Genomic DNA, 25,262 nt, shown 5'->3' on the forward strand with positions numbered 1-25,262 from the left:
TATTGACTACATAAAGGGGTCCCCGTGTAAAAAAAATTTGAGAACCTCTGATCTAGCTTGTCCTTCTATGAATAAGTTTAGGAAAGTACCGTTCCAGTGACAATTCTGATACTGGGTACCTGTATATCAAAGAAACCTTGTAAACCCGCTCATCATTGTAGGAATTAGAACCTTTGAACTAGGTCATCATATTATCAATTAGAACCATTGATCGAGGTCGTGACATAATCTATGAGAAACACTGATCTTTACCTTGCGGTCGCCACACGAGGTCTTCTCAAACGGGAAGATGGCCTGGTACAGTCCCGGGACGTTGGGCACAGAGCAATACATTCGCCTGCACATGGTGCTGTAGCCTTCCATATATTGGAGTTGCTAGAAAATACAAAGAATAAACAGTGATTAAGTAACAAGGGCTAACAAGATTGCTTTTCTCATAAAAATTTATGAATGTTAGATTTAAAAACATTTTTTTACCCCGCACCTTTCCTTTTTTCCCTGAGAAAGAATCCTGGTTAAGCGAATGTATAGGTCTAGTACACCTTTTACTATTCCAATGATAAGCATTTAGATCTAGACTTAGAAGACAACTCGAAAAATTTTCCTGAACATTAATTTATTAAACACTTGAATAGTCTTCACTACATAAAGCCTTACATTCGGAAACTCCCGAACGCGATAATCCTTTCAAAACCGATACAAGATCTAGACCTAGATTTAGTCTCTAGCCAAATTTACATTTATTTATTTTTACTTTGAAAATCAGTCAAACTAAAGTTTTCCCGATGTGGCCAACGAGCTAGTAATTGTTTTCTCAGTGATATACATCCACTGTTAAATTTCTAAGAAAATCGTTAGAGCCATTTTTGAGATCAGCGTCCGGCCACCCTCCATAAAGGAGTGACTTGAATAGAGGTATTGTAAAAATGGACACAACCTTTTTCAATTTCACTAGCATAGAGTCGGTGCTATTGCTTAAAGAATGTAATTAAAAAAAAAAGTATAGAACACTTTTCAGACCAAGTAATACATAGGGCAGGTGATGTAGAGGTCATCTGCTTCTGTTTTCAACAGTTAACGAGGGTGTCATGTGGCCAGCACAACGACCACCACCTTTACTATTCACCAATAAATGCTAGATGCCCATTAGAGCTGGATGGGATCAGAGGCGCACTAACTATCGCAAACTTAAAAATCCCAGGATTCAAACTCGGAAACCAAGCGCTCTACCACTTAGCCACCGGCCCTCCATCAGCATGTCAACAGGATTTTAAAAGCGAAAATGTAAACAAAGAACAGATAACTCTTTTTGACATTCATGATGAAACTCTCCAAGACAACTGCTAGTTCTCAGAGAAGTCAATATGTCATAGTTAATTTAGAAAAAAAAAATTATAAATAAAAAAAAACCTCTCCTTACTCGCCCAAGGTTGGATCCGTTTCCAAACGCCAACTGACACTGCTGGTCAGCAGAAAAGACTTGACCAGGACTTAGTCGAGAGGACAGTATGGACTCTGCACGTGAAGACTTGTTGGTACACTGGACCCTTCAGAGTAACAAATGAGAACAAAAACATTACAATGCTAACATTGTATTTCTTTAATGCCTGACACCTTGCAGGCAACTCTCCACTTGCGTGTTCATTCGATACTTCTTTTCAACAAATAAACTGGTCTTATTTTTTAATAGGCCCGTTTAAGGCACTGATTATGTTTTTTTTTCAATAACATTAATTTAGTTGTGAAAGTTCATATTATAATTATTTAATTTGAACGATTAATATTGTTGCATACAATGAAATTCAAAGTTACTATTCTTTTTAGGGCTCGAAATTGTCACCAAAACAGTAAAAACAAGGTTACCAAAAAAAAAATCCAAAATATCAAATATAAGAAATGTGCGCAAAATTGGGATTGAAAAATAGATATACTTGTCTTCAACACTTAATAACTTTGTTACCATGATAGATAGTAGTTTAAGATTTGGAACGATTGTTAGTTTAATTCTTTGGAGACCCCAGAAAAAAAAGCCCTTGTCGAAAGTGGCCCAGAAAAAACGTAAACGAACCCTCGGTGGAGAAAGGTTTGGTCTGTGTGAGTTGAATCAAAATACATAGGTCGCTACTGGGTCTGCGTGGTCATGTGAAAAAATGCACTCATCCATATTATTATATATTATTATCTTATAATGTATATAAGAAGCTACGGCAATAATCAATTTTTAGTGGTGAAAATCTGTATACAAAAAGCTAACGGCAATAATCTATTATTAGTGGTGATAATCTGTACACAGGAAGCTAACGGCAATAATCTATTATTAGTGGTGATAATCTGTACACAGGAAGCTAACGGCAATAATCTATTATTAGTGGTGATAATCTGTACACAGGAAGCTAACGGCAATTATCTATTAATAGTGGAGAAGTTGACGTTTAAAAATCCCTGAAAACTAAACTGTGGTTTATAAGTTTTAGTTTTTGTATTGGTTATTATAGAACTTATAAAACAAAACAGAACAAATAAATACTTTCTGACGAACATTTCAGGGTAGAAAAAAAAAGAGAAAAGCAAATCGTTTACAGTGACTTACTTAGATAGAAATCTTTTAAAAGCCCTGATGGAGCACTTGGAAAACTGCCAAGGCCTGGAAGCACGGATGTCGTTGTCAGGGGTTCTCAACTTTTTCGACATGACGTAATTGTCATCGTCAAAACAGTCCAGCTCCTCGCCATCATGAAGTGACCCAAGACTGAAAGAAAAATTGGCGTTGCATGTTGATTACAGAGTTTTAATTCTAGATTAGCCACTTACCTACTTTATTTTAATTTATTTAACCTTTTTACATAAAAAATATAGGATGGATAGAGCGTCAGGTAAATGTATTTGTGTAGCTAAGAACATAGGAAAATGATTGGGGCTCCCCCCCTCCCCCCCCCAGTGTGTGTGGAGAAATGTAGTTTTCTTTTCAGACCTTTTGAACGAAAGGGCAGATGATGTTAAGGTCACGTGTTTCTTTGGCCATAGGTTCACGAGTAGGGTGTCATTTGGTCAGCACAATGACCACCCACCATTAGAGTTGAAGGATGGACTCGCCTTGAGGTTGAGAAAAACTGTTCTAAATTCTAATACAGACTTCTTTTTTAAAATTGTTTTCTGAATGTTTTACACTTCAAGTTAGGGTTTACTGGAATTAAGGTTACGAAAAAGATGCACCCCATTCTCTTCCCCGTCTCCTCCCCTCCACGCCCCCCCCCCCCCCACGAACTTAAAAGCTCTAAAGACGCCAATGATTGTAACAAGTCTACTTCATGTATGTACGTTCACATTGCTAAATGACCTTGACAAACCTGTGTCCAAGTTCATGGGCGGCCGTAGCACCAACACTTCCGGTGTTGTCCTGCTCGATGATGGAGATAGATGTCAGTGAGCACATACTGCTGAGACGTGCGAGACCTGAACAAGAACAGAAGGTTGCCTTACATCTATATTAGTGGTGGGAGTCTTTGACAGTAGCATATTTTTATCACTTATAATAAAGATAATACAAGTTAAATTTATAATAAATGTATTTTTTTTAGTGAACGACCTGAATTAGAACTTGTGGGCTAAAGCTTTCTCAAGCTTCTCAAGACAACGCGGTAACCACTCTGCTAGCTCTATGAACATAGAGGATTGTAAGAGTTATCTATCGTTTCTATTTCATGCTTGTGTTCACTAAACCTCAGATCTATAAAGGGGACTAGTTCAGCTTATACCATCACTTCGATCAAGTACAATTTCTTTCCCTTGTTTGAGATACCAAACAAAATAATTTATTACCAATAGTTAATTAACTAATTGGTTATTTTTAAAATTGATTCTTGTGTTGTCAGGGAGAAGAAATAATTGAGCAAAATTTCAACTTGATCTGAGATTGGGTGTGGGAGAAATAACGTGTACAAACTTTTGACCAGACAGGCACAGTGACTGAATTTTGAAAAGAAACTCGCTTATATTGAGTGAAATTGCATCAATTACTTAGAATCAATAACTACTTTACACAACTACGTTACTCTCGAGGTCTTGTGACGTTTCCGAGTCTGCTATGTTGCGTGTTGACAATAGTCACATTCGCGCTTTGGGGGAAGAGAAATATATATTCTATTATTGCAAAGCTTATCTCCCGTTAGCTTAGTATATTTACCATATAAAATAAAATAAATTGATAACTACTAGGTATCAAGCTTAAGGAAGTAGCTTCTCCGCCAATCCCTCTATCCGCCTTTCTCCAGCCACCAAATCTGCTTCCCATTCCTTACAGACTATTTGAGCTCCTGCAGGATCGAATTTTACAGAAACTTTATAAGTTAAACATACACCAATTTTCTGTTTTGCTTTTAGTTTGAAAACGAGGCTCTAGAAAGAACTTCTGTTGTTTTTCTTGTAATAACATATGGCCATACCACAAGGTCCTCAGGGCTCGCAAAAAAACTTTCCTTTAGGGAGCAGTACCAGGAAAAAGAAGAAGCAGAGAGAGAAAGCGATGAGAAGGCAACGTGAAAGCATATCATTGAAAGATATTATATAAAAGGCAAAAGACAGAGAGGAATGAAGAAAGATCTTGCGTAGTGCTTCAATGATTCAACAGACAGATAGGTGAAGTTGATGTGAAAGTGAAGGCCTGGTGTTGTTTGTTAATCTCTTAGTGCGTAAAGAAAATTGAAACACAGAATCACGGTTTGCGGGTCAGAGAAGAATGGAGAAAGATGGTCAACAGATCGTGTGTGGTGCCCCAACGGTTCAACGGACTATGGGATAGGCGAATGTGAAGCTTGTTGGAAACTACGCTGAAACTCTTCACCAAATGCTAGATCTACACCAGTGGCGTAGCTAGGAATTCGTCATCATTTTGGGAACCCGGAGGAATGACCTCTTTGGGGATGAGGCTGCGTTTTGCTTAATATTTAATGTAAAAAACACTCAAATGGGGCCCCCTTTCAAGTGCGGGCCGTTAGAATTTTCAAATTCTCCCCCTCCCTCCCGCCACCCTAGCTTTGATCTACACAAACTTACCTGCGACTATAGGATTCCTCTCTGTGTAGATGTTAAAGCTGTGGAAGACAAAGACTATGAAACATTATTTTCAAACGGTGCATGCGATGATGAAAACATATTTTCATTTTTGAAAAGAGCTTTTGGTTTCTGAGATGTAGGACGTAACCATCTTCTTTTTTGGAAGTAACGTCTATATTATATAAGATATAAACGCGACAGACTGGCGGACAGACGGATAGTAATATCGGTCTGTTCTTCTTTCAGAGACAGTTAAAAACTGAAAAAGAAAACATGAAAAGTCCAAGCCTGTCTCTAGAGGTCCCGATCCAAAAGGACAAAACTACACCAGGAGCTTACAGCTCAGTCATCAATAGAAGAACTTACAGTTAAGAAAGAAGAAAAAATGATTACATTTAAAAGAATACGTCAATAGAGTTGTTAGAAAATACAAACAGAAACTAATGTCAGGTACTAAAGATTCCAAAATTAAATATCCCAGGCTTCACCGGGATTCGAACCCGGGACCCCCGGTTATGAAGAAAAGCGCTTTACCACTCAGCCACCGAGCCTCCCATAACACATCTATCCACCCATCCCAGTGGCGCTACAGCCCATGGAGGGCTCTGGCTTGCTTAAACATATCACTCCATTCATATCTCCCCTTGACACATACAATTCATTAAAAAATGATCATCCCAAGTACCGTGCATGGTCTGAAATCAGCCGAAAAACAACAACAACAACAACAACAATGGCTTAGTTGAGTTCAAGTTTACGTTAGCATACAGACATGATAATCTTAATATTTATAGAACAACATTTGAACTATTGGCTCACGATTCATTGTGCTGCTAAGCCAATAAGTTTATTTGTGAACACAGGGATAAACCTTTCAAATAACTCAGTAAATAATAAAACCAACGGGAGGACACCTCCTAACATACCCAGTAAAAAGCATCCAATGGTCACTCAGCGGAAGATCTGTGTGCATTCTTCGCACCCACACCCCAAAGGCGTCCAACGCCCTGTAAGCATCCACGTAATTCGATCCTGGCTTGAGGGCGTTGCTCTCTGTCCATGAGCTGACCGACGGTGACTGTGGAAAGAATTCAAGTTCACCAGTGTCCAATGAAAAACTATTGACTTCACGGGCACATCACCTATTGGATAACTTTATACGGAAACATAAAGCTATTGGATAACTTTACACGGAAACATAAAGCTATTGGATAACTTAACATGGAAACATAAATCTATTGGATAACTTTACACGGAAACATAAATCTATTGGATAACTTTACACGGAAACATAAATCTATTGGATAACTTTACACGGAAACATAAATCTATTGGATAACTTTACATGGAAACATAAATCTATTGGATAACTTTACACGGAAACATTAACATAAAGCTATTGGATAACTTTACACGGAAACATAAATCTATTGGATAACTTTACACGGAAACATTAACATAAAGCTATTGGATAACTTAACATGGAAACATTAACATAAAGCTATTGGATAACTTAACATGGAAACATTAACATAAAGCTATTGGATAACTTAACATGGAAACATTAACATAAATGTATTGGATAACTGACATTGAAAGATCAACAGAGATACAGTTTGTCATCAGACTAACTTAACAAATTGATGTCTAAACTTCACAAGCAGAAGAACTCACATTCACGATCAACAATCCAGTGACAACAATCTCAACTTTGAAGGTCGGGTCTACGTCGTTGATACTGCTGTAACGGATGTTGATCTAGAAGTGAATAAGAAAACACTAAACGTTGTTATAATTATTACTATTGATGAGCAAAAATTATGAAAAATCATGTCTTTAAAATGTTAATTAAATTGTTTGGAATTAAATAAAAAAAATTAGATACATGAAATTATATACAGAAACAACAGTAATATCAATTAGAGAAATTATACCAAGAAGACCGAAGAAACAGGGCCTTTTTGGCTCAGGATATTTTGACGCCAAATGTTTTAGACCTATTATTGCCTGTTTATTTGATTATTTCTTTATACAGCATGAGACAGATCTATGTTTTGTATGTGTGTTTGTGTTGAAACGTATTTTTTATGTGACGAACCAAAGTTAGTTTTGTCCATTAGATTTTGTAAGTTTTATTGTGTTGCGCTAAAAATCAAGCCCGAGCCTTATTTAGTACAGGATATGGGTGATATTTTCTTGAGCTACTCTTGGCAAAACATATTGAAACTTTATGGTGAGGACGCATATTGGCCAACGGGTAAAACGGCAATGATCCGAAGAGTTTCCTTTATTTTCTTCATCTCACAACAGATGGTGGCTGAGTCTGGGTACCATGTCTGTTCAGTGTCTGTCTGGGTCTATCAAACTGAGGCCATTCGTTGTAGAAAGCATGAACACTGACCTGCAACAAAATCTGACTTCACCTGTGACGTGACAACGAGCTATTGGTCTAAGCTGTCCACAGGCTGCGATGTCGTTGTTCAGGCCTTCTATAGCGATTAGTTTCGATCGAACCGATATTCACGTGTTCAGCTTTGCTATCGATTGCAGCTTTTTTTTTTCTTTTTTGGGGGGGGGGGGAAGGGGGGGACTTATGGGCATCTCAAATTTGTGTCCCGCAAACGTAGTGAAATCGTTCTAGCCATCTCTTTCAGAGGCCATCCACAACCAGGTTTTTTCCTCTATGCTAGTGAGGGCAAAATGGCGTCGGATTTCATCCTTTTAGCGATTTCGGGGCAACCTCTATTACGTTTACTATTTTAGATCGTCAAAAAAAAAAAGATCGGCTTTGGGATGAGGTCATCCATCATGGTTGATGCGAGTCTCAACAGTGCAACTATCTAACGGTAAATATTGATTCTACATTTTCCACACCGACCTCCAGCAGAATACTATACCCAAAAGAAAGCCCTTGCCGAAGACTTATATTGGAACCCCCCACGGACAACGGCTTTGTCGTCATCAGACATCGCAAAAATGCAGGTAGTAAATGCAATTTTTATTAGTTGTTTCAATGAAATAATCTGACATAGGCTGCATTGTTTTCTGATTCCTTGCTATCAAGGAAAACAAGTTTGTAGATGGATTGAAGAGACTTTCCCAAATGAATGCCGGAATTGTCTTTTAGATCTAACGCAAAGGATAAAGGACAGTCACAGAAAATGAAGTAAACCTAATGAAGTCCACAGAAGACATCAGTTTCATTAATATGCATTTAAATATGGAAAAATGAAAAATGGTTCGCCTCCAATCGGACGTAAAGACAGCAGAAGAGGAGTCAAATATCATAATCAGATTTTGGCCTGAGTTACAAAAGTTTGAGCACTGTGCTAATTCGCAATGAAGGAAACATTGACTCAAAATAAAAATATAGATTCAACAGGAGAGCGATAGGCAGGTAAAAAAAATCTAGATAGATATATAGACAGGCAGACAGACAGACTGACGTACAGATGGATGGACAGACATATATATATATGAGAGAGACAGACAGACATACTTTAATAGACAACAAAAACAACATGAGCTTCAATAAACACAATGATTTTATTAGTCTCTGTTTATGTTCTTTACTCCAGCCACTTGCTCTCTCAACTGACTTCCTTTTACACACAGTCCTGACACACTGCTGTTCACTCAACCATGTACACTCAAGGTCCACTGGTCATTTCATATACAGGCACACACACTGCACTACCAGCCACTCAAAACACATACACTTACTATGACAATACATACATACGGACAGAAAGATAGATAGATAGATAGATAGATAGATAGATAGATAGACAGACAGATAGATAGATAGATAGATAGATAGAGAAAGACTGACAATGAGAAAGATAAAATGAAAAATATTATTTATATATTTACGACAAACATTTTTGGAGAGAGAGGTTGTCAGTCAAGAGAAACAGAGAGAAATATAGAAAAAGAAAATAAGAGAGAGAGAGAGAGAGAGAGCAAGAAAGAAAACCAGGCTTAGACAGTATAAAAAAAAAAGAATCAAAGAAAAGAGTTTTCACTTCATTTACTTACCGAGTTTGCAACAAACGAGTAATAATGATTCATTTCTATTTCTGTTAGAGTTGCGTTTCTTTGATAGTACCTCCACCAACTAAAGAATGAAATCACAGAAACACTATTCATTGCAATGCTGCTTTTGTCATGCCATACACTGCTATACTTATTAAGAAAGTTTATATATTTTATAAAAGTTTATCTGCAATATACTTAACAAAAGTGTTCAATACAAAAGAGAAAAATACTGTCGCCCTATTTATTTGTGTTGGCCGAGTGGTTAAGTTCGAATCCCGATGGTAACTAGGTAATTGAAAAACCCTAGCCCTAATATATATAACAGACATTAGTTGTGCTTGTCACATAACATCCTCGCTAAGAAAAGGTCATAGGAAAAGACGAGCTGTGAATTTTCTCCATTGAGACCCGCAAGGTCCTAAAAGGGAACCTTATTTATTTATTCATTTCCCTAGAGCGCATTTAGTTTGTGCTTTCAATAAAGAAAACCGAGAAAGTGGCAGCTCTGTTATTTTCTGTGAAATTACAAATAATATTGTGTTAGTTGGCAGCACTTTGCTTACTTTAAGTATTCTTGGTAGTCTGTCACCATAAACAAACGGATCTCGTGCTCCCTTAGAGCCTCGCTTTGACGCCGGAACCTCGTGCTACTCTTGTAAATGATTGGTCCTCTTGTGCTCTGCTCGGGCAACCCTGAAAAAAAAACACACAAACAAACAAACATAAGATTGTTTCTACAATAGTTTCTAAACAGGACGTATTTTAAAAAAATACTAAAAAAAAACTTATATGAAGAGTAGATGTATCAATTAGTTTGAATCAGTCATGTAAATAAATTTGTAATAGATCTTTACTAACAATAATAAATCTGTGCGATTTGAAATATTTTTACCAATTGCTTTTTTATATAGCGCAACTTCATGTTTTTAGCTTTCTCAATACACTATGATCCTATCACTTATCTAGACCAGTAGAGTATTAAAAAGGGGGGGGGGGGGAGAAAGGGTTATCTGCTTAAATGGTAACGTGATCGCTTTTAAAATGCATTAGTAAAAAAAAATAAGTTGAAAGACCTGAATTCGAACTCGAGGACTCTAGCCTTCTCAATCCAACGCACTAACCGCTGTGCAGCTAATCGCTTATGAAACTAGAAGGTTTAATAGCTATTTTTTTTAGCTTCAAACTTTAAAGCGTCGATCTACAAAATAGATTATTAACAAATTACTTAATTTTTTTTTATTGATTCTTGTTTTGTCATTTTGATCCGAGATTGGGTGTGGGAGCAATACACACGTTCTACCAGAAACTTTACCGACACAACAACCTCGATCGTTCTTTTTACATCCTCCTACTTCTGAAGGACAAGACAAGGGCGTACACACACAAACAGCTAACATATCGAATAGGAGGACACGTTTCCCTCTCACCCTCTGATCTGACAGTGTTGATGTAGTCGTCCCTTAGGTCCACCTCCCTGGCCTGTTTGTGGATGAGATGCAGACCTCCTGAGGGATTATGGGTCAGGTAGAGACGCTCAAGACCGTCATAGAAAAAACCTTCCTGGAAGTAGAAACGATTTTGTTAAATCTGCTTTCATTGAATTGTTTTTTCTAATACTTGGTTTATTTTATTATATATTTTCATTTTTTCTCTTTTTTTTTCAGTACTATTTTAGCAAAAAAGTAAGTAAAAAAAAAGTTTTAAAAAAATCGATTCGTTCCTTATGTAGAGGTTTACATCCTATAACTTTTCGTTCTATTTTACAAATCTTATATCAACTCTGTCTGTCTGGAAACAAGTTTTAACAAGTTATTTCTCCCACACCCAATGTCGGATCAAGTTGAAACTTTGCAAAATTTTTTCTTGTATTTGACAAAACAAGAATTAATTTAAGAAATAAAAAGAAAAAACAACCAATTACTTAATTATTTTGTTTGGTATCGAACAAGGAAAAGAAATTTTTCATGACTGATAAGTAGTATAAGTTCAATTTGTTCCCTTTAAAATCTGTAGAGATACAAGTTTGAAATTTAAAAATTATGACTAGTAAAAATTCCAGCTTGAACAGAGATTAAGTGTGGGAGAAATAACATTAAAACAACTTTTTACCAGACAGAATAAGTTAATATAAACTTTGTCAAAATAACTATTTGAGTCGAGTGCGGTAATGTCCTTTAAACCTATGTTCATATTACAAAGACGTCAGCCAAATTTAATTTCGAGATTATATTTTTTAAAATATAATAATTAAACCAGACTTTTTTTTTCTGTATGGCCTTTTAGTTAGTTAATTTTTCCTAAAGCTCTATCTATCTATCTATCTATCTATCTATCTATCTATCTATCTATCTATCTATCTATCTATCTATCTATCTATCTATCTATCTATCTATCTATCTATCTATCTATATATATATATATATATATATATATATATATATATCTACCTACCTACCTACCTATCCATCCATCCATCCATCCATCCATCCATCCATCCATCCATCCATCCATCCATCCATCTATCTATCTATCTATCTATCTATCTATCTATCTATCTATCTATCTATCTATCTATCTATCTATCTATCTATCTATCTATCTACACAGCCAAAGTTAAGCACGCCAAGTCTCCTTTAGGTTATAAAAAAAACAGCCCTGGATCACCATGACAACCGTTGATGTGCCTACTACGACATCACCACAAACGTCAGTAGTAGATACATCCTACGTACACAGCATGAGGCCATAAATATGATCTACTCTTTGCCGAAATATATCTAGGGAAGGTGGCGGTACATTAGCGGATCACATACCTTATCTCTCCCCCCATGCCTCTATTTCCCCTCTAAAAACTTCTTTGTTTATAAGACATAGGCCAAAGGAGTTTATTATTTATTGACGCATTTCTGCTAGGTAAATGTGAGCGCGCGTGTTGTGCGTTTAAATATATTTGTTGATGTGTGCAATGGAAGCGGAGAGGGGTGACGCGAGGATGCCGGGGTCATTGTAACGACTGGCACTGACAGTACCTTTTATGTGACAGGAGATGTCACGGCAATGATAACCCTACGTTTCCCCACCTCGACATCTTGTTGTGTTGTCGCGACATTGGCGTAAATCAGTCTATCCCGGGAAGGTTAAACTACAACTTAGCTTGAAGAAATAAAGCCTGCATATGAAACAAAACTTCAGTAGAGTGAATGTTGCAAGAGAGAGGATGTTTGGCCAAGTTGGATGCATAAACAAACTGTTTTGTTTTCAGTAAAGTATCAACCACATTCCTGTTAAAGAGACTGCAATGTAAAATTTTCTATTTTGACATTGGCTTCATAAATGGAAGCGTTCTTTTGTTTGGCCGGGTACGTGCTCCGGTAGGATTTATATATCAAAGTCATTTGATCCTGTGACGTATCATTAAGATTTCCAGCTTTGACAATGTTCTGCAGGGCGTCAGAAGTGATGATTATGTTTATCACAGTTTTAGAGACCTCTTTATTTGTCAGATGTTTCCTGTATGAAATGTGACCCCATTATAGCCGGGCTATACATGAAGCAATGTCGACAACGCTTCGCACCTTAACTTAGTTGGACTTTGTGCACCGACGTTTGGTCAATGGGTCTTTTTTTTTCATCACATGCGTACATATCCGATGACCAACATATACACACCCTAAGCCCCAAACTCTGCAAGGGCCGGCCCTTTCTCTAGACTCAAAGCCTGTCTCTAAAAAAGTAAATGAATATTCCGCGGTAAGTGTCCATACTGCCCATCCGTAGGCCTACTAGAAAAGTCACACGACTAACGGACATAATGTAACTGATATTCGCTCTCAAAGACGTCATTGTGCCTGTTAAGCATGTGCAAATTGGCAACCGTTTGAAAAAAAATCTGGCAAGCATTTCTTGTTTGGTTTAGAAAAAGAAAAAATTACATTAAATTATACATTTCATTTTTACTATCATCTTAATTTAAACAGGTCACAACGTAAATATGCCTATCCCCTCCCTCTCCTTTTTATATCCCCTTCTACCATCTCAGCGCACAGTACAAGGTGTTGAAAGATCCCTCCTAATGTTACAGCATACACAATTAACGGAAAGTCCGACTTTTATGGTTTAGTGCGGGATTATAAGATCAGTGGTCCTCAAGAACGAAGAGTGAGGCATGAGGTACCCTCTTTTTAGAATACACATATCTTATGAATCTCGCAGTAGTAAAATGATTAATTTAAAATCGCCAGGATTTACTTGTTTTTTGTTTTGTTTTGTTACTAGTAGATAAACAGAAAGTTTTTTCGAAAACTTACAACTTGATCACTTTTAAAAGTTACACTTGCATTATGTATATAAAGTAGAAACACCGTAACATCTCACATACAAATTGGACGAAGCACCAACCTAAGTTGTCCAATTTGTGGGGCCTGTTGCCCGCAGTGCTGGATTCAGGGCCGGCCTTACAAACTACTGGGGCCTAATTTAATGGATACTTGCGATGCCCCTTCTTAATTATTTTTTTACAGTAACAATTAGTACTATCAACATTTATTAAACTTCTTCTTCTTCTTCTTCGTTCTCATTGTTATGTTGGAGTGTTCATATGACTAGACCAATACATGAGATGAACTGCGCAGTGGTTTCCAAATCAGGGAGCTCTCCATATAGTTTTCTTTCTATTGGGGTGATTTGGGGCCAATGTCTTATACGGGCCTCTTGGTAAAGAGAGCAGCTTTGGAGGACGTGGTCGGCATTCTCTGGTGATACTCCACATCGGCAGATTTCACTGGTTTCGATTTTGAGCTTCCGGTACATGTGTTGTCGCATTCTGTTGTGTCCGGTCCTGAGTCGAAAGGTTAGATGTTGGTCTTGTCGGGATAGCTTATAGTAAGCGACATCTTTCTTGTGATTTGGATGAGAGCTCGTCCATTTCTCATTGATTTTATTTACAATTAATTTCTTCATTTCTTCTGGATAGAGTTCCGAGTCTATTTATTAAACAATTCATAGAAAGCAACTCAAACTCAATAACCGCCAGTGGATTAATTAAAGTTATGCATCTTAGCGAAGTGATTTTGAATATCTGTGATCACTCAGCTAGACTGTAAAGCCTCAACGCGTTTATTGTACCAAACAGATCACAATGGACGAGGGCCATTTAACAGTGCTTCTGACAAACCTTGATCACTGTTGACCACAGGAACATGAGAGCTTTATATCAGTTGCTAAAGGATATTTGTGTCTTGAAAAAGAACCGGAACTCACTTTTAAAACGTTTATGCGCATGCGCGTAGTAACATGAACTTACCAAAATAAATTTAGCTCTGTTGCCTGATTTTCTCACCACAAATGAACTTCCGGTTGAGTGGTTGGCATAAAGTTCAACTGTCTGATAAAAAAAAAAAGAAAAATGTTAAAAAGAAACAGATGAAGTCAACATAAGCTTAAAAAATAATCAAAATTATTTTACATATTCACATAGGAGTTCTAAGTGTTCATCTATATTTAAAAATTCAAAAAACTAATGAAACTCCCCCCACCCCCCTTTTCTTTAATTTTTAGAAGACGCGATGGGAAATAGCCGCTACTAGTTATATGTGGTGCGTAAGTCGTCCCGTTTAGATCTCAAAAAACTAGAAAAGAAATTGAAATTGAAATTATAGATCTTCTAAAGTTCTGTTGAACGGCTACTTTTATCTTTTCAAAAAGCGAAAAGTTTATATTTTTAAGATTTACTACGCAAGCAATTTTTAGCGGCCCCCGAAAGGGGAATAGACGCTATAAGTTTTGTATGGTCTGTCCGTCCGTCCGTCCCTTTTAGATCTCGTAAACTAGAAAAGATATTGAAAATCCGACATCGTGATATTTTAGACCATTCAAAGTTCTGATGCAATAGCTACTTTTTTCTTTTCTGAAACCGAAAAATTTAATTATTAAAATCAATTATGCAAGCAGTGTTTTCATAAAAATACACCATTTTAACAACTGTTCACTGTTAATAGAAACAAATACTGGAGGCTATTTAGTAAGGGAAATCATAATGTACCATATTTTTAACACATTTGTGCAAACGGTTTTAGATTTATGTAAAAAAAAAAGGTATAATGTATTGCAAAGTTAAGTTAGTTCTGTCATACTAACTACTAAATTTACAAAAAAAAAAAAATTGTTAACTTTTTTTTTAAAGAGAAATAATTTATTTAACATGCATATGAGTGGAACATAATTTTAAACAACAATTAATTAGTAGTTTTTCATATTATCGCGTGCATCGTAGTGTTTCGATATACACATAGAACACTTAACTAGAGTAATCTTTGTAATTTTTTTTTACGGAAATATTTTTTTCCTTGAGGCTTTGAATAAGAGATTGACTCTTTACAAAACAATTAGAGCAATTAGATAATTATTATCTGACATCAGTTAGGCCAGGTTCACATCTAACTTGACGTTCACTTTCACCTATCCCTTGATCTGCTGGACCGTTGATAGAATTGTATTGTTATATTCTTTTTGAAAATATTGATACCTGCCTTTTTACCTGCCTGGGTGGACAACTTCGGGACCGATATTTCCACACAAACTGTCTTTGTAACCTTGTTTTGTTTTCTTCATAAAATACATTATTTGTACAATTATTCACTATGAATAGTAAAAACAGGGGAAGCTATAACGATGGCATTATACATGGTATATCTCACCACTTTTATGTTACAAGGTCATCTGTCGTCATCGACAAGTACATATAAGTCTAATTCTTAAAGCGCTGGAATGAGTGTAACTGTGTGTTGCATGTGAAAGTTGTTCGTATTTGCATCTATATTGTTATTGTTAAAGTAACTACGCCGAGGTGGTCAATTGTAGTCAAACTGAATTTCCATAATTGACCAATAAAAATGATCTTATCTCTTCTTTCCATCCTAACATGCATGCATCTCTGTCGTCAGAGCACGCCCCCAGTCTATAAATCACTGCTTCAATCTGCTGTATTAAACAGTATAGCCATAAATCACTTATTATGTCACAATAAAGGGAACAGTTTATTTCTATCTGTAACACAGGAAACGAGGTGAAATGGCTGTAGGACAAAAGGCATTCCCATTTCCGTTGACACATATAACAGACAACATATAACAGACAATTAATACATTTATTTTCATAGTACTGAATAATGTTAACTGTTAAGATAAGTTTAAACAATAACGTTAGGGGCTTTGGATATGTCAAACTCTTTATAAACACTACAAGTGTGGTAAAACAGTCCTTAGTTGGGCTCTCCGAGAGTAGGAAGTAGATAGGAAGTAGATCGACGCAGAGATAATTTTGAAAGAAGTTGGTTTCATTACCATTATTCCATATATTCCCAGCATCTTTAAAGCTCTCAGACATCGCCGCTTGCGCTGGCTTAGACATGTTTGCCGGATGGAGGACAATCGCATCCCGAAAGTCATCCTCTACGGACAACTCGCGACTGGCTCAAGAAAAACTAGTCGCCCCACCTCCGTTACATAGATGTAATAAAACTGGACCTCAAATCAGTGAACATCAACAGTGACCATTGGGAAGACATATCACTAGACCGCAACAGATGGAGAGAGACAGTAACCAAAAAAGCTATGGACAGTGAAAAAACATGGGCTAGCTCCCCTACCACCGAAGCAAAAGCCACCTTAACCTGCGCTATCTGTGGACGGGAGTGTCTCTCCAAAATAGGGTTCCACAGCCACATGAGGAAGTGTGTGAGATGAACCATAGTCGTTCTACGACTGAAGGCCAACTATTCCATATGCTGGTACAAATTCATACAAGTTCACCTTCTTCCACATTACCATTTGAGTGTGGAATGGGTTGCCTGAATCAGCCAGGAGAGTTTGTCTCTAATTAACACGCACGACTAGATTAACACAAGGATTCGAGTAGGACGTAATTATGATCTTTTTCAAAAGAACCTCTGTGTTTTCACAAGATAATATAGGCTGGCCCAAATGAAGGCAGCAGCCAAAACGGACCATAAAAACAAAAACAAAAAGTCTACAAAAAAGTTTGTGTTATCACATAAACTCAGAGCCCCCCCCCCCCAGTCGAATTGGCCCATTGACCAGGAATATTCAAGCCATGGTCTTGTTTTGATCGTTGATGGTAATAAAATAAAAAAAAAATCTTTCGCGTTATTTTTCACTTAAAAGCAAACAGGACAACGTGTCATCAATAACAAGACTCTTCTAACTCTTCTGGAATAAAGGTTTGAAATAGATCTCCGTTTAAAGCAGAGCTGCGTTAACTGATCACCTTAACAACTGAAGATTGAGTTCGATATATTCACCACACCCTTGTCAAGCAGGCCAACATTGTAGTAAGGCAGGCACTAGACTAGCACCCCGAGAGTTGAATGAAAGCAGGTGAATCCCAATCTAAGACTCACTAGGCATATCCGCACAGAGATGCTGTGCTCTCCCAGTGTTCGACATTTCCTATAACGTTGCATATTGAAACTGCAGAGGTTTGGGCCAATTGTGCTCCCTCCTCCACTGTACCTTGAAGGATGACTTTAGACAGTGAGTCATGCCTTACAATTTTTATAAAGGAATTCTATAACCTTAAAAGTGGGAAATTTCTATATTTTATTTTGTAATGTTATTTTATTAATAAAAATTATACAATATTTTATCGATTTTTTTAGACGCCACTAGAGGATCCTTTCCAGACCTTGCGATCAATGGGCAAGATGATGTAAAGTAATCTGTTTCGGTGTCATGTGGCCAGCACAACGACCAACCACCTTTACTTTTCCCCAACTAAAGTAAGGTACCCATTAGACAGAGGTGCCCTAAAGATCCCAGTCTTTACCAGGATTCGAATTCAGAACCTCCAGTTTGTTAAAAAATTGGCCAACATACTATAGTGGGAGCGATATAATCCAAAAAAAGTGGTTAAAATATAAATAATTAGTATATACTATAAACATAAGTAAAGGATTCGTATATAAATTGTGAGAGTCCTGGGTTCAAATCTCTACCGCGCCCACCATTGGATCCGCCAGTGCTTATCACTCAGCTTGTATATACTTTCCCCACATATAATTTATGTCATGGCCGCAATTGAAGTTGTTTATCAGTAGGACCTGAGATGGAGACAAAATGAAAGAAGTACATGTAAGCAACCACGGGCAACTGAAAATATGACTTCTAAGAAAAGGTGATCACTGACCTACAAATTATTTAGCTAAACATGATATCTAAACGTGGGCTGGAATAGTACATTTATTAATGTAATGGCCTGGAGGATAAGGCAGTTGAAACAACTTGTAGTAGTTCCCTTTTCCGACCTTGCAATCTATAGGGCAGATGATGTTAAGGTTATCTGTTTCTTTGGGTGTCATGTGACCAGCACTACTATCAACCGCCAACTAAAGTCAGGTACCTATTAGAGTTGGATGGTCTCATGGGTGCCCTAAAAATCCCGAATTTTAAAATCCCAGTCTTCACCAAGATTGAGATTTGAACCCAGGACTCCAGATTCAGAAGCCAAGCGCTCAACCAGCGCGCCCCCCTGAAACAGCATGGGACCTGAACAACTTGTTAACTGCTGTCTGCAGCCTGGTCAACTTTCTTCCTGATCTACCAGAATCGTAAAAGTGCACGCCCGTTTGTTGTGAGACTAAAGTGAGGTTGAAACTAACGTAAGAAGTGGTGACTCACTGCTGACTTTCTCAGAGACCTCGTCATGTTGTCAGTCCACTCTACATTTACACTTCAAAGGTAAACCCCGCCCCCCCCCCCCCCCAAAAAAAAAAAATATATATATAATTTACTTGTCATAATACATCATACACCATTGTTCGAAGTAAAAAAAAAAGTTGTCTTTTTCTCATTATACAAAACGCCTTTGGCTAAATCGAGCCCCACCCCTCCCTCTCGCCCTTTCCTTTGCTTCTGTCTAGTTAATCAAGATTTAAAGAGAACGATAATTAAAAACAAGATTACAAAGAGAGCTTGTGTTTTCAAACAAACTCAGATGCGGCCCTAAAAGGTCCATTCGGAGACAAGTGTTAGGTAAACATTGGAGGTAAAAAGGGCAGGTTTCAATATTATCGGAATGAATAACACAAGCTATGAACTATCAACACTCACATCCTACTTGTGGGGGATGATAGACTATATTGTTTGTCCGGCTGATGTTGTTGTCCTTTCAATGTTAATAGACATAAGCATTCAATGAGCCCACTGTTAAGTTGATATAGGTTCTGTGTAAGCCTGGTCTAACCTAGACCATTCGTTATAGGAAGCCTCACCACTGACCTACAACCTGTGGGCTGTGGAGTCTCATTGCCACGTCGTACAGGCATGTGACGTGGCAACACCCTATTGGTCTAGAATGCCCACAGGTTGCCCACAGGTTGCGACGTTGCAAGTCAGTGTTCAGGCTTTCTATGACGATTGGTCTCGGTCTAACGGATGTGATTGAATGATCATCTAACCGATGGTTAACCTATGGGTGTTTGATGGGAGGTGTGTTGGTGAATGGTTAATCTCTCATTCATGTCTTCTAAAATAAGTCATTACGTTTGAGTAAGCGTCCTTTTTTTTTCTTGATGTGATGGTCAGTAGAATGCCTGAATTTAAGATGACCACTCAGGTCGGAAAGGGTTGAACATCATCGATTTGGGTCATTATATAACAATGTTTATTCATTTTTTAAAAAAAGCTTATATCAACTCACTTTGTCTGTCTGTTTGTCTGGTAAAAATTGTGTACACGTTATTTTTCCCACACCCATTCTCGGATCAAGTTGAAACTTCTCACTATTATTTATTGGCATAGATAAAACATAAATAAATTTTTAAAAAGTAACCAACTATTCAATTCAATTAATTACTGGTAATAAATGTTTTGTTTGATACCAACAAGGGAAACTAATTATTTGATATTCACATATATGGCTAAATTTGTTGGGTTTAATCCACTTAAATAATTATTAACACTATTTCTCCCTCAGGCATTCTCCTACCAACTTGACACTTTAAACAATTATATATTGTACCTAACAAAATATGAATCAATAAAAAAAATTTGTCAATTAATTAATTATTGGTAATTAATTATTTTGTATGATATCGAATAAGGGAAATAGCTTGTACATTATTGATAGATATAGTATAGTTATCAGGACGGAGCTATTCCTCTTTAGATAAAAAATTTTTGTAAAGGATTTTTTAATATTTTGTTTGTTTTCACACTCGCTTTCATAAACATCGTATATATAGGGTGCACACTTTCTAGAGCCCGAGGCTTCCTCCACATAAATCTGTTGAAATATGAAAAGTTTTTGTTTTTTTCTTGGTCTGGCCTGCTAATCTGTCATATTCAATGTCACCGAGTTATGGTCAAGAGGTCCGTGGTTTTATTGCCGTATTTGCACTTCAAAAGGTCCTTTATTATGTCAGAGCTAAATATTTCTTAATGTATCCTGTGTTGTGTATAGTTAAATCCGGCCCTGAGTGGTTCGATTCATCGGGACTTATCTTGCATTACCATATGTTTATCTTCATATTTTCTCAACATTATTGGTCTCTACTGTTACTGTATATCAAAAATGTCATATGTCATATATAAACATGTCATGTTTTTTTCTTTCATAAGATATAGCGACCTTAACTGTTATGCTAAACAAAAAAATAAAATTTATTAAAATGTATTGCACTGCATAGCAATGATTAGAAAAAAAAAATCACAGCATTCACTCCTTGCAATAGATCGTCTGATATATCTCCCCGCGACAACTTTTTAAGAAAAGCAGAGTAGTAAATGTAGGAAAAGTGGTCTGTTTAAAAAACATAACAGTTCTTAGAACACTCATTGTAAAAGAGTCACCTTGTGTGTGTTGGAGGTGTGTGTGTGGTGGCACTAACAAAGGACTTATGAAGCTACGCTGTGTGTGAGTGCGTGTGTATGTGTGTGTGTGTGTGTTTGAGAGATAGAGAGAGGCTGCACATGAAAAGAGTCACTTGTCACTTCTTGTCGCATTTAATGTCACCGAGCGATGTTTTCGTTCAACTTGTCATTCATTGGACCTGCCAAGGACACACAACTCTGTATCGTCCAACAAAAAATGTAGAGTGATATAGATTCAGCGTTGTGTTTCCTGGCGTATTCAAAAATTCATTTTAAACATTAATTTTGGTTCGCCTTTTAAAAATACAACATAAATTAATTAATTAATAATAATGATAGATATCGTCGTACCATTATGGCACAACAGCAAGGAAACTTCAAATTGAAAATCGATGAAACCAGAAAATATAACTATACATATTAAGCTACTATGACAGCTTTCTCTATTAACAATACACCCTGTTGTTATATTCACCGGAGGGATAATAAAAACTAATGGTTCTTGGAAGTACTGGAGCCACAGATACATTCGATCCCTAAGCATTCCTAAGAGGATCCTTTTTACCTGTCAAAGACCTGCTGTAGATCTGCCACATCGCCAGAAAATTACTCAGTGGAGACTGTCAATGAATTTGGTTTCCATTTAACGAAGCTCGACCCCTGGCAGTGCCAAAGAATGAAAATGAATCCGTTTCCATAATAATAATGGTAATAATGCAGACCTGCCATATCACCAGAAAATTCCTCAGTGGGCACTGATAAAGGGACTTGTGTTAAATTTTGTTTCTCTTGAAAAGAACTCGACCCCGGCAGTGCCAGTGAATGAATACTCGTTCGTTTAAAACAGAATAATAATAATAAACATTCCTAAGAACATTGTCGTTGCCTTTCAGAGGACGGTACTGCTGCAGACCTGCCACATCACCAGAAGATTCCTCAGTGGACACTGATAAGGGGGCTACAATGCATTTTGTTTCTCATTAGCGACACTCGACCCTGGCAGTGCCTGAGATTGAATACTCGTTCGTTTCTAACATAATAATAATATTATTAAATCTAAAATTAGTGTAAATTAGTGTAAAATGCCGAATAGACTTTTTTTTTTAATTTCAAGATCATTGTAATTACATTGAAAAAACTTCTTACCCAGTGCTACTAGAGCACAGAGCGGGTTGCCTGAATCAGCCAAGAAAACCAATGACTTTGTAGAGTTTCAAGTCTCTAATTAACAGTCACGACTAGATTAACACATGGATACGCGCTGGACATAATTACCGTCTCTTTTGAAGAAACGTCTGTATATTTATAAGATAAGGAGATAAAGGCCGAGAGTAATTTTTCAAAGTGATTATCTTATCTTATGAAATATAGACGTTATTTAAAAAAAATATAATTATATGTTCCTAGGTAAATCTAGTCATTCAGTGTCATTGAACTGAAGTGTCATAACTTGAGATTTTAGGGGACCATTAAATCCTTCAACTAGAATTACTAACAATGTATATGCAAACTGTACTATGATACGCTAATTAATATTCCCATCACTTGCGTAGAGTCGTAGACCTTCACCTTGATAAATTAATGCTACATACTTGATACATTTGTTTCAAGTGTGAGCTGTTAAACAAGCAAAAGATTTAAAAAAAAAAATTCTTAAGACAGTACCTCCATTATACATTTTATAGAGCGATTATTTTGCTGTTAATAACGAGTAAACGTGAGATTTAATTAAGAAACAAAAGGAACATTATATTCCACTTACATTATCTTGCTTCAGTTCCTTCCGCTTAATCTGGCCATCCTCAATAACAAACACAGGGAAGCCCGACAAACCTTTCCGACTCTTGCCCATCTGAAGATCCACCTGGCGTGCTCCCAGTTGTAGCCTGAAGTGCAGATGGTTCGGCATTGGCTCGACTCCAGTCTGCCCGTGTTTCTCCTGCAGTGTTCTTTTAACACGTGCGTGTTGGTTTGTCTCGCCAAGTAATCGAACTTCTACCGAATCTGAAGTTTGGAAAACAAAAATGGTTGAATAGTACGAGTTTATTCGCTTCTACCTCAAATACAGTCCCGCACAGGCACACGTTATAAATAAACTTGTACCCTAAAACAGTGGTTCTCAAACTGGGGCCCGCGAACCCACCGGGGTCAAAGAGACAACCATAAGTAGTTTGCAGAAAGATGAAAATTGTATACAATTGAAATAACTTCTTAGGTAAAAGCCAGTTGATCCGATCAAATAATTTGAATAATAATCAACTCGCTCCTCAATAGTTTCATATGCCTATCACGTACTATTCTAAGACGACCTAAACTAAAAGAGTTGAAGACATTCTTCACTTGGATATTACCGACTGGGTTTTGAAATCTTTTGCGCGAAGATCAACTCAGATCCCAATCACAGATAGAATCCATATTAATACAGGAGTAGCTTATTGAAATATCAAACAAACAATCAAACGAACAGTAAACCAATTATCGAACAAGGCGACTACAAAGTCTGGTTACAAAAACAGATTCTAATTTTATAATCTGCATTATGGGTCATCGTCAAGAAATTGTTGACTGCTTTTCGTCTTTTTATTTGGCACCAAATGGATTTATAGCCGTAATGAACCTCATCACAAATACCAGAAACTGACTAGACATTTGTGCTCGTTGATCTGGGCGTAAATACACTTATAAAATCTCATTAATCTCACCCAAGCCATAACATTTTTAAAAATTATATGTAAAACATAAGTTATAATATCAATAAATATTTCTTCAATAAAATGTTGTTATTTTACATTTATACTTATACACTATGCATTTATGTAGATTTTGTACTTATTTGTACAAATTTCGACTATATAAAGCGGTCTCCGGGTCAAATATTTTTGAGAACCTCTGTCTTAAAACACAACAGAAATAATAATACAACAGTATAACTTATATTTCTTTAATATCTAACACTTACCATAGAGAACAGTGGATGACTTTTTATTAAACCAAGGAGATGATTGAGACGCGATGTGTTGGCAAGCAACAAGAAGGATAACTCCAAATAATAATTTTATCTTCATTGTACTCATGACAGTCTGTAAAATTAAAATTTAAGAATGACCAAAACGAATACATTTTTCTAATATTAGAATGTAGAATTGACCAAGTGTTGTTGATGGTCGTTGACTTAAAGCACTAAACTGCTGGCAGACAACTAAACCGCTCTAGGCGTATTCTATTTTAACTTACAAAACTTGAACTAACTTGAATAACGTCTTTGTGGACACAACTAAATACAAGTTTTATTACACTATAGGCAAAGTCAACATGACTTGAAAGGATTAAAAAAAAAAAGAACTTTTATAAAAACACCTTCTTAAACTCTGGCACTTAGCACAGATTAAGATAGTGCTGCCTTTCTTGCATCATTCTACAGAACCAACATTTAATGCTCCCTTTCTTCATCATCTAACAATTAATGCTCCCTTTCTTCATCATCACCTTGGAAACACACACACACACACGCATCATAAAACAGAGGGAACCCAAAGTCTGTTCATAAAGTTGCGCTTTTCTCATGTTATTAAAAGTATTAAGAAATTTAAAAAGTCACAAAATATCTCGCGTCAGAATTCTAAAAATGTAGAACTCGTGAATATTACTGTGAGTTTATTCATTCTTCTATGTTACTCATTTACATATTAAAATTATTATTGAATAAAAAAAATATTTAAAATACGATGTAAAACATTTTGAAGATACAATTAATCTAAACTCAAATTATTTTTTTTTTAAATTTAAAGGCAATGGGAGGATGTCAATTTTAATAGAACCACACGCGCATGTCTTTACATTACTTTCATTATTAGTAGCAAATTTATTTCTATAGAGTAGTTTGGTGTATTCCGTATACATGATACAGTAGTTTTGATAAGCTAGACATTATGAATTTATAGTTAAAATAAATAAGTTTATTTAAACGCTATAAACTAACAAACAAAAAAAATTTTGGCAAGGATTCACTACACATTTATCACAAATATTTGGGTAGTGAAAAATGCAAACGTAATGTGTGTTTAGTGAGTTAAAGTGAAATCCATACCCAACTTGTCGAAACTTTTGATTGAAAAAATCCAAGCATACAAGAAAGCTACAGAGTGAGTTACAGAAGCGTTGTAAAAATACATGTAATTATTATATTTAAGCAATTATTCTTCGATGTTAAAAAATATTTAAATTTTTTTTCTCTTGTAGCACAAAATAATGTTATTTTTTAGCGGGCGAATTTCACACAATTTGTTT

General features: G+C 36.4%; 1 protein-coding gene across 1 annotated transcript in view; it reads right to left on the minus strand.

Annotated features, from left to right (window-relative positions):
* Window positions 1-25,262, minus strand: part of LOC106075048 (uncharacterized) — a 50,891-nt gene that overhangs the window by 14,895 nt on the left and 10,734 nt on the right. The window contains exons 2-14 of the mRNA XM_056016134.1: window positions 23,935-24,055; window positions 22,738-22,979; window positions 14,393-14,473; window positions 10,518-10,650; window positions 9,654-9,783; window positions 9,091-9,169; window positions 6,727-6,810; window positions 5,979-6,130; window positions 5,053-5,090; window positions 3,348-3,453; window positions 2,591-2,749; window positions 1,421-1,547; window positions 253-375 (exon numbers count right to left, since the gene is read on the minus strand). Of these exons, the coding sequence (XP_055872109.1) occupies window positions 253-375; window positions 1,421-1,547; window positions 2,591-2,749; window positions 3,348-3,453; window positions 5,053-5,090; window positions 5,979-6,130; window positions 6,727-6,810; window positions 9,091-9,169; window positions 9,654-9,783; window positions 10,518-10,650; window positions 14,393-14,473; window positions 22,738-22,979; window positions 23,935-24,055 (1,575 nt within the window). The remainder of the gene's footprint in view (window positions 1-252; window positions 376-1,420; window positions 1,548-2,590; window positions 2,750-3,347; window positions 3,454-5,052; window positions 5,091-5,978; window positions 6,131-6,726; window positions 6,811-9,090; window positions 9,170-9,653; window positions 9,784-10,517; window positions 10,651-14,392; window positions 14,474-22,737; window positions 22,980-23,934; window positions 24,056-25,262) is intronic.

Source organism: Biomphalaria glabrata, chromosome 17 (assembly GCF_947242115.1).
Source record: "Biomphalaria glabrata chromosome 17, xgBioGlab47.1, whole genome shotgun sequence".
NCBI classification, from domain to species: Eukaryota; Metazoa; Mollusca; class Gastropoda; family Planorbidae; genus Biomphalaria; species Biomphalaria glabrata.